The 9,785-nt window shown below is 30.2% G+C and overlaps 1 protein-coding gene and 1 non-coding gene across 2 annotated transcripts; one reads left to right on the top strand and one right to left on the bottom strand.

Moving 5' to 3' along the window:
• On the top strand, positions 4,286-5,888 carry LOC107643085 (phosphoglycerate mutase-like protein AT74H). Its single transcript, XM_016346645.2, has 3 exons — positions 4,286-5,326; positions 5,397-5,477; positions 5,551-5,888. Exons 1-3 carry the CDS (start codon positions 4,545-4,547, stop codon positions 5,663-5,665), a joined length of 978 nt encoding a protein of 325 aa, XP_016202131.1. The 5' UTR covers positions 4,286-4,544; the 3' UTR covers positions 5,666-5,888.
• TRNAA-AGC lies at positions 5,682-5,754 on the bottom strand. The gene has a single exon. It is a non-coding gene; the product is annotated as a tRNA-Ala (tRNA).

Genomic DNA, 9,785 nt, shown 5'->3' with positions numbered 1-9,785 from the left:
GAAACACAAGGAAGCTTGCTAATAGAGGCTGATGGAAGAGGCAGGCTATTGAAGAAGCTCCTGTTGATGACACCATTGAAACTAAGACCGACGAAGGTAAGAGAAAGTCTTGTAGACCTATGTCTTGGACATGGGATCACTTTACTAAAGATGAAACTAGTAATCCACGGTATCCTAGAGCTAAATACAATTGATGTAGGGCTAGTTACGTTTTGTGATACACATAAAAATGGCACCAATAACATGAAAAGGTACTTGTTGTAGTGCAAAAAATTTTCTAAGAAGGCATTAGATCCTACTCAAAAGATTCTTTGTTTTCAAGATGTGATAAAAGATGATGGGAAAGGGATAGGTAGTTCACTTTCTGTTGTGTTTTTTGATATTGATCTTTGTAGATAAACCATTGCTAGAATAATTATTGTGGATGAATTGCCTTTTTTGCATGTTGAGGAGGAAAATTTTCGTTATTATATGAGTTGTTTGCATCCCAAGTTTTCAATTTCTTGAAGGATCACAATTGCTAGGGATTGTTAGAAGCTTTATTTGAATGAAAAAATTAAGTTGAAGTCTGTTTATAATCAACCAAATCAAAATATTTGTTTGGCAATTGATTGATGGTCATCTGTGCAAAATTTGAATTATCTTTGTCTTACTGTTCATTACATTTATGCTAATTGAAAATTATAAAAAAGAATCCTAAATTTTTGTACTATCAAGAATCACAAAGAAAAAACAATTAGTAGAAAGATTGAGAGATGTTTGTTGGGATGAAAAATATCAGAATTTTTCTATAACTGTTGATAATACTAGTTTAAATGATGTTGCTATTTCTTATTTGAAAAGTAGAATGGATGATTGTGAATGATGGGTTGAGAAAAATGCATGATTTAATTTAAAAAATTAGAAATGTAGTTAGGCATGTGCGTTCATCACCAGGTCGTACGAAGAGGTTTAAGGCTATGACAAAGGAAGCTAGAATTTAAAACAAAGGCACTGTGCATTTAGATGTTTCTACGAAATGAGATTCTATCTTTTTAATGCTTAAAAGTGCTTTGAAGTTTCAAAAGGCATTTAAACGATTGGAAGAGAGAGAGAGAGATTCAGAACACATTATGATGGCTGGTGGAATCCCTAAGTTTGAGGATTGTGAGAATGCAAGATATTTTGTCAAATTTTTAAAAATATTTTATGATGTAACCAACAAAATTTCTGGTTCAAAATTTGTTACATCTTTTCAACATTTTAATGATTTTTATAAAATATTGTCTACACTTAAGCATTGCATGGAAAGCTTAGATCTGGTACTTTTCGTCATGGCTGAGAAAATGAAGATCAAATATGATAAGTATTGGAGAAATATAAAAAATACAAGTATGATGATTTTTATTGCAGTGGTTCTTGTTCCTACGTATAAGTTTCAGTTGATCTAGTGGAGTTTTGAGAAGTTGTATGAAAAAGAAGATGTTGATTTCTTGACTTCAAAGATGAAGGAGACCATTTTCAAGGTGTTTGATAGTTATAGACTTTTTGGTGAAATTGATAACTATCAAAGATCTACTCGTCAAGATGCTCCTGAAATTGGTACATAAGAGCTTAATGCAAATGAAACTTCTTTTGCTATGGAATTTGAGAAGAAAATACTATTCAATAAGAGTGTTAACAAAATGAGGTGAATTTATATTTTATGGAGGCCTTAGAGAAGAGTGTCGTGCAATTTGACATCTTAAACTGATGGAAAGTAAATTCCACTAAATATCCAATTCTTAAACAGATTGCAAAAGATGTCTTAGTCATGTCGATTTTTAGAGTAGCTTTAGAATCGATATTTAGTACTGGAGGAAGAGTGTTGAATAATTATAGGAGGTCTCTAATTCCGATTACAGTTGAGACATTAATTTGTACATAAAATTGGCTCCGAAATTCTCCAAAACTTATTTTTTAGGAGCTCATTGAGGATTTGGAGAAGTTGGAATTAGGTATGGTCAAACGTCAATTGATAATTTTTAATCTAGTTTTTATTTATAAATATTATTTTTTATGATTTTTCTTTGTTTTATATGTTTTGTAAAAGTTGCACCCACTCCTAATCCTAATAAAAAAATTCTGATGTTGAGTCTAATTAAGTACATCTTATCATGGTATGAATTATTTTTTTTATATTAGAATGTATAACTAAATTAGAATATTTTTCTATTGGTGCTATATTATTATTATTATTATTATAATTATTATTATTATGTAACTGTCTTTCGATTTCAGATTGATTTGTTTAAAGAAGTTTCGTTGTTTTATTGGAGAGAACACCAAAATGTGGCTATTTGTTGCTGAAATTTTATTTTTATTTTTTCTTGTGTTGAATGTTGACTATTGAATATTTTAACTTCTATATGATCATATTTTAATTTTTTTTGTCGTTAAATTTCATCGGATCAAGACTTTTGTTAATTGTGTATTTGTGTTCTATAAATTTTATTGTTATGACTTTGTGAAATAGTATGGCATAATTTTGTTTGAATTGATTGAAAAAATTGAACAAACTAAACCAAACAAAACTAATTTTAATTAGTTTGGTTTGATTCGAATGATTTCGATAAAAAATTGAACCAAATCAAATCACAATTTAATTAAACGATTCGATTGGATAACTTTTTTTAAAAAAACCGAACCAAACTGCACTGCAAATACCTCTACCTAACTCATTAGGGGAAGGCTTAGTTTGGTAAAACTTTTACTTTTTAAAAGTAGCTTATAAAAGCTAGTTTTTAAAAAATAGCTTTTTAAAAGGTATAGCATTCATGTTTGGTAAATTAAATTAAAAATGACTTTCAATAAACACAAGTAGCAACAATTATGTTTAGTAAAATAGTTTTAAAATTTAAAATTACTATAAAACACATAAATTTAAGTGTTAAATTTAAAATTAGTTAATATAGGAGGTTATATTAGATTTTTAAAATTTGAAAAGTACAAGCTAACTTTGAAAAGCTCCACCCTAAGAAGCAGAGACACTTTGTTGAGTTAATGTGTCCGCGTGTCACATTTCGAACATGACACTTATCGACATTCGTCCAACATGCATGTCTGCTGTGTCCAACCATGTCTTAATAAAAATAAAAAATTCTTCTCCGGACACGCTTGGACACACCTAAATACCATCATGTGTCAGCGTGTCCAATCTTATTCTTAACATGTATTTTTAAAATAAATTTAAAAATAGTATATATTTTATTTATTAAAACAAAAAATACTTTAAATACTTTATATAATTAAAATAAAATATTAAAAATAATTAAAAAATTAATTTATGTTTTAATATCAATAAAATATCAAATATCATTACGATTTATTTAAAAAATACTTTATATTTTATATGTATGTGTTCCCGTGTCTTATAAAATTATAAAATTCGCGTGTCGATGTGTTCCGTGTCATGTCGTGTCTGGTGTCCATGTCAGTGTCCATGCATCATATATAAGCTCCACCTTAGTTGTTTTTAAAAGTATCCCGATCTTTTAAAAACTGCAAGTACAAACACTTAGTCTTTTTTATTTACTAAACACAAAATGAAGAGTTTGTGCTTTTAAAAAGCATAAACACCTATCTAAAAAATTTTACTAAACCAAGCCCAAATCTCTAGTTATCATTATCAAATATGAAGAGCCAAGAGATGAAGTATTCTTAACATGTATTTTTGAAAAAAAAAAAGTATATAATTTTATTTATTAAAACAAAAAATACTTTAAATACTTTATATAATTAAAATAAAATATTAAAAATAATTAAAAAATTAATTTATGTTTTAATATCAATAAAATATCAAATATCATTACGATTTATTTAAAAAATACTTTATATTTTATATGTATGTGTTCCCGTGTCTTATAAAATTATAAAATTCGCGTGTCGATGTGTTCCGTGTCATGTCGTGTCTGGTGTCCATGTCAGTGTCCATGCATCATATATAAGCTCCACCTTAGTTGTTTTTAAAAGTATCCCGATCTTTTAAAAACTGCAAGTACAAACACTTAGTCTTTTTTATTTACTAAACACAAAATGAAGAGTTTGTGCTTTTAAAAAGCATAAACACCTATCTAAAAAATTTTACTAAACCAAGCCCAAATCTCTAGTTATCATTATCAAATATGAAGAGCCAAGAGATGAAGAGATTAATATCTGTTTTTTTTTTTTTAACGGATTTGGCCCAGAGAAGCGGCCTGCCCGGACGGAGAACCCAATCCGTATGAGAAATCGACCCACTCGTTACAGCAATCCAGAATCCCAAAACCAATTACAAGCATTCGAACAAACTCCCTCAATTTCTCTTATTCGGGGAGTATGGGCTCAATGAAGGCCCAAAAAAAAAAGTAAAAAGAAAATGACTGAAAGCTACTTTCGTGATTGGACGATTGAAGATGGACAGATGGTAGAGTGCGGGCCCCACCCCCACTGAGTCCGTCTCCGTGCCTCCAAGTGAAATCAAGCACTTGAGGCTGCTATTGCTTCCGACGAACAAAGCAGAGAGAGCTATTTTGATAGTTAAGGTGATGGGTGCGTTGCCTTTGCAACTTGCAACAAGAATCGAGTGCTGCCATGGCCATCACCATATAAAAGGAACAAACGGCAATAATAATGACTCCCAAAGATTCCCAGAGAAGAATCCTGTGAGGAGCGTGGAGTGTATTCCTCCGCGGCCAAAGAGAATAATATTAGTTCGGCACGGTGAGAGCCAAGGGAACGTGGACGAGAGCGTGTACGCGAGGGTAGCTGATCCCAAGATTGGACTCACGAGCAAAGGCAAGGCTCAATCGGAGGAATGCGGCCGCCGCATCAACGACATCATCCAGAAAGACGGTGACCACAACTGGCAACTCTACTTCTACGTCTCACCTTATCGGAGGACCCTTGAAACCCTCCAGAGCCTCGCTCGCCCCTTCCCACGCCACAGAATCGCTGGCTTCAGAGAAGAGCCACGCCTCCGAGAACAAGATTTTGGCAATTTCCAGAACAGAGAGAAGATGAGAGTGGAGAAAGCAATGCGCCAGCTCTATGGTCGTTTCTTTTACCGCTTCCCTAATGGAGAATCTGCTGCAGATGTGTATGATAGAATCACGGGATTCAGAGAAACCCTTAGAGCAGATATTAACATAGGGCGCTTTCAGCCACCTGCGGAACGCCACGTGGACATGAGCTTGGTCATCGTTTCCCACGGTCTAACCATTCGAGTATTTCTTATGAGGTGGTTCAAGTGGACCGTTGCCCAGTTCGAAGGCCTCCATAATTTGAACAATGGTAATATGCTTGTCATGGAAAGAGGTTATGGTGGAAGGTAATTCAAACCCTTATAATTCTCATGTATATTGTCATAAAGTATGTATACAAATTAAATACACATGCAGGTATAGCTTACTGATGCATCACGATGAGGAAGAGCTAAGACGATTTGGATTGACAGATGAGATGCTCATTGATCAGGAGTGGTAATTAACCATCATTTTATTGTCCTTAATTTGCTATTTGTGTATGTTAATTATATTCATGTGTGTGATGAAGGCATAAATATGCAAGGCCTGCTGATCTCAATTACGATTGTCCAATGGTGAATTCCTTCTTTCCCCATCTCAACGCAGAAGAAACATGCAACACTGGTGAGCAACTAAGTAGATAAAAAGTCATTGATAAGTTGGAGATGCGGGGTATCGATCCCCGTACCTCTCGCATGCTAAGCGAGCGCTCTACCATCTGAGCTACATCCCCTTTCGATGATGTCAATGTTCACTTAATTGTAAAGTATGAGGCACAGTAAATACAACTTAAACAAGGTCTATTAAATCATGTTATTCTTGTAAACTTACTTTATTATAATAATATTTCAGGTTTGCACGCACTAATATTAGTTGAATCTCACTTAATCACTTATTTAGCTTATGATATACACTATGCATGGCATAATTTCATAGATTTAGTATCTCTTTCTTCTCAAAAATAAAATAAAAAAAGCTGCAACATTACCGAAAGAAACGTCATTACATCAGGCATTTTCAAATTTCAAACATGTATTGCTGATGGCAACTTCCTCAATCTTGTATAAGATAGGTGTTCAGCATCTCTCTCTGTTTTTTTTTTCGGATGTGGTGTTCAGTGTCTCTCCTTTCTCCCCTCTTTTCCGTCTTAGGTCTAAAGTGTTCATTCCCTCTGTTTCCTATTTTGCATATCCATTGGGCTAAGCACAAAGCCTGTTTAATATACCTACTCTTCGTTGCTTTCTTGATGAAATAAACACTTAGATTAAGCCCAAGGAAACGGACCCATACATAGTACTACCATTTGCTATTTTGGAATGTTCTCTATTTGGGTAATGTTAATCGTGTAAACATAGATCTTCGTTTAGAGCTAGTGATATTATGCCTTTTCAGGCCCAGTGATTCAGTTTGTTACCTCGGACCAAGTACAGCAACATAATAATGAAAAATTCTATACTACTTAATACCAAAAAAACAAAAAAAAATTCACTACTACTTTCGTACTATAAGTAATAGAGACTAGAGAGATCAAAGTAAAAGTGACGTTTAGACGAATGTATGAGGAAAAATTCATGAACTTATGTAGTAGAAAGAACATGGTTATTTACTTGCACTGATTCCACGATTATATTGTATGCACTACCGAATGGGTATCTGAACGCTTAAATGTTAATCTATTACAGAAATGTATAAGGAAAACAATATAATACGAAATTGCATATTATGGATGCATTTTCACTCAAACATGCAAGAGAATAAAAATGTAAAATTATTCAGTATTATTTGTCTTGGAGCATGTGAGATGTGACTAAAAGATTTGAAATCCTAAGGAATACAAAAGTAAATGATATAAAGGACAAAAGCATAACTATATAATGATTACATAGACAAATAGGTTTTTTTAAAAAAATTATCTTCAAAAACTGTTATTACATTGATATTTAAAATTTGTAAAAAATATATATGTAATTAATCTATATATTTTATTTTTATAAAATTTAAAATTTTAATATAACAAAATTTGTTGTTTTTATTTAGATAAATAAATTTTCAAAAATATGACAAAATAAGTAAATAATCTATATATTTTATTTTTATAAAATTTAAAATTTTAATATAACAAAATTTGTTGTTTTTATTTAGATAAATAAATTTTCAAAAATATGACAAAATAAGTAAATAATCTATATATTTTATTTTTATAAAATTTAAAATTTTAATATAACAAAATTTGTTGTTTTTATTTAGATAAATAAATTTTCAAAAATATGACAAAATAAGTAAATAATCTATATATTTTATTTTTATAAAATTTAAAATTTTAATATAACAAAATTTGTTGTTTTTATTTAGATAAATAAATTTTCAAAAATATGACAAAATAAGTAAATAATCTATATATTTTATTTTTATAAAATTTAAAATTTTAATATAACAAAATTTGTTGTTTTTATTTAGATAAATAAATTTTCAAAAATATGACAAAATAAGTAAATAATCTATATATTTTATTTTTATAAAATTTAAAATTTTAATATAACAAAATTTGTTGTTTTTATTTAGATAAATAAATTTTCAAAAATATGACAAAATAAGTAAATAATCTATATATTTTATTTTTATAAAATTTAAAATTTTAATATAACAAAATTTGTTGTTTTTATTTAGATAAATAAATTTTCAAAAATATGACAAAATAAGTAAATAATCTATATATTTTATTTTTATAAAATTTAAAATTTTAATATAACAAAATTTGTTGTTTTTATTTAGATAAATAAATTTTCAAAAATATGACAAAATAAGTAAATAATCTATATATTTTATTTTTATAAAATTTAAAATTTTAATATAATAAAATCTTTTTAAAGACAAAAACATCTTCTTCAAAATTCTTTAAGGATTTATTCCTGTATATGCTCCTGTGTAATTAAATTTAAGTGTATTATTGTATGCAAGGAATAGAATAGGTGGATGTGTATTGATCAGAGTGGTGCAAGGAAAGAGCAGACATGGCACATGGCAGCATGACCCACACTATTCTGACATGTGTCTCTGTTCGTTAATAGTACCCTTGTCTTCATCTCTCTCTTCTGCTTAGCCCTACAAATCCAATTCTTAGTTTCTTAAACCATACATGCTAACTACTCCGCTTCACCAAGACACAAACCATAATACATACTGCTCTTTACATTACAACTACTTGCGCTGTTATAAAAATACACATGAATTGATATGTGTATGATTAGAGCGCATAAATAAATAAATGAAGAAGATTAATAAATTAAACAAGCAAAGGGCTAAGGGACAAGCGGATATATATTATGGTACCATATTCGTTACATACAAGAGGCTGCTCTATTCTCTAGCTCTTTATACAAATAAAGATTCCACTTAACTTTCACGGGCTTTATTGCATAAATTAAACGTGCGGACACAAAAACTGTTCTGCATATTCAGCTTTGTAGCTATAACCAACCCTCCTTTTCTTTTCACACTCACTCTACTTTGTAGTTTGTACACACTTTATATTCTATTCCCGTACATAAAACCATTTATTATTTGTGAAGAAAACAGAAAAAATATAGGGAAATTTTCAATAATTAAAATTATCAAAATACTAGTATTTCTGGCATGTTTGAAAATTTTTCAAAAATACAAATACTTACTTTCATAACTAATTATTAAAAGGAAACTAATTTTCACAGGAGAGATATGTTAAAGGACGAGTTAGGTTAGGTAGGTATTGAATGCAAGATAGCAAAAATAAAGAATAGGCATTATTACCCACTTGTATTTATTTAGCCATAGCCATATCAAATGTCAGGAGTGCACGTCTTGGTCGATTTATTTGACATAGTGTTCTGTGCTAGTGAGAGTGCCTATGCCCTATATATGCCTAAGTAATGTGTTACTGAAAGGGATAGAAATGGTCATAGCCTTATAGGAACTACTAGCTTCTAGCTAGTACTTTATATTATATTTTGTGTTACTTATATATAGGAAAGTAGTACTACTCTTTGGGTTGGTACTTGCTAGCTATTTTTTACTTCATGACATTTCGTGCACCTGTCCCTCCTTTTCCTGAAAACGTTTTACTCAATAGTATCTTAAACCCTCATGTCATATTCTTAATTAGTGCGGTTGCTCCATAATAAACAACCGCTCTCTTACACACAATTTTGCAACACTATGGAATAGGTCCTCTACAATGATTACTGTTTATTAATATAGCCCAGCTGAATATCTATCTAAAAATAATAATTTAGATTTAGTCAAATGATGCAATAATTTTTAACTATTATTTTTATACAAAAATATCTTTATATGAGTTAATTATCTTAATACATATACTAGCTAAGTTTGGATTTTAAAATTCGATCATGTATATTTTCAAGTTAATTTTTTTTACTCAAAATGTAATATATACCACTTTATGCATATAGTAGTAGTTGAAGGGGGTCCAAATTAGAAATGCATGCATATTCAATGTGGTTCACTAGCAGTCAGAAAACGTGCTCTCACATGTAAATTCTAAGAGGATTAATGGAAAGCGAATAATAATGATGTAAGGCAAAGAACCAATTGGCATATGCAGTGTAAAATAAGTGCAAGTTGCGTTGAATGTGCCTAATTGATATGTCATATATAGCCATTTTGCTTGGCCTTGCATTGTCTATTGTGAATGTCATGAGGCTCAAAAAATCTGACAAGCTTGGTTGTATTATATATATATATAATCATATTAGTTATATCTAAAATCAA

The sequence above is a fragment of the Arachis ipaensis genome, chromosome B05, assembly GCF_000816755.2.
Source record: "Arachis ipaensis cultivar K30076 chromosome B05, Araip1.1, whole genome shotgun sequence".
In the NCBI taxonomy this organism is placed as follows: domain Eukaryota; kingdom Viridiplantae; phylum Streptophyta; class Magnoliopsida; order Fabales; family Fabaceae; genus Arachis; species Arachis ipaensis.
This window is presented reverse-complemented; position numbering and strand designations above follow the sequence as displayed.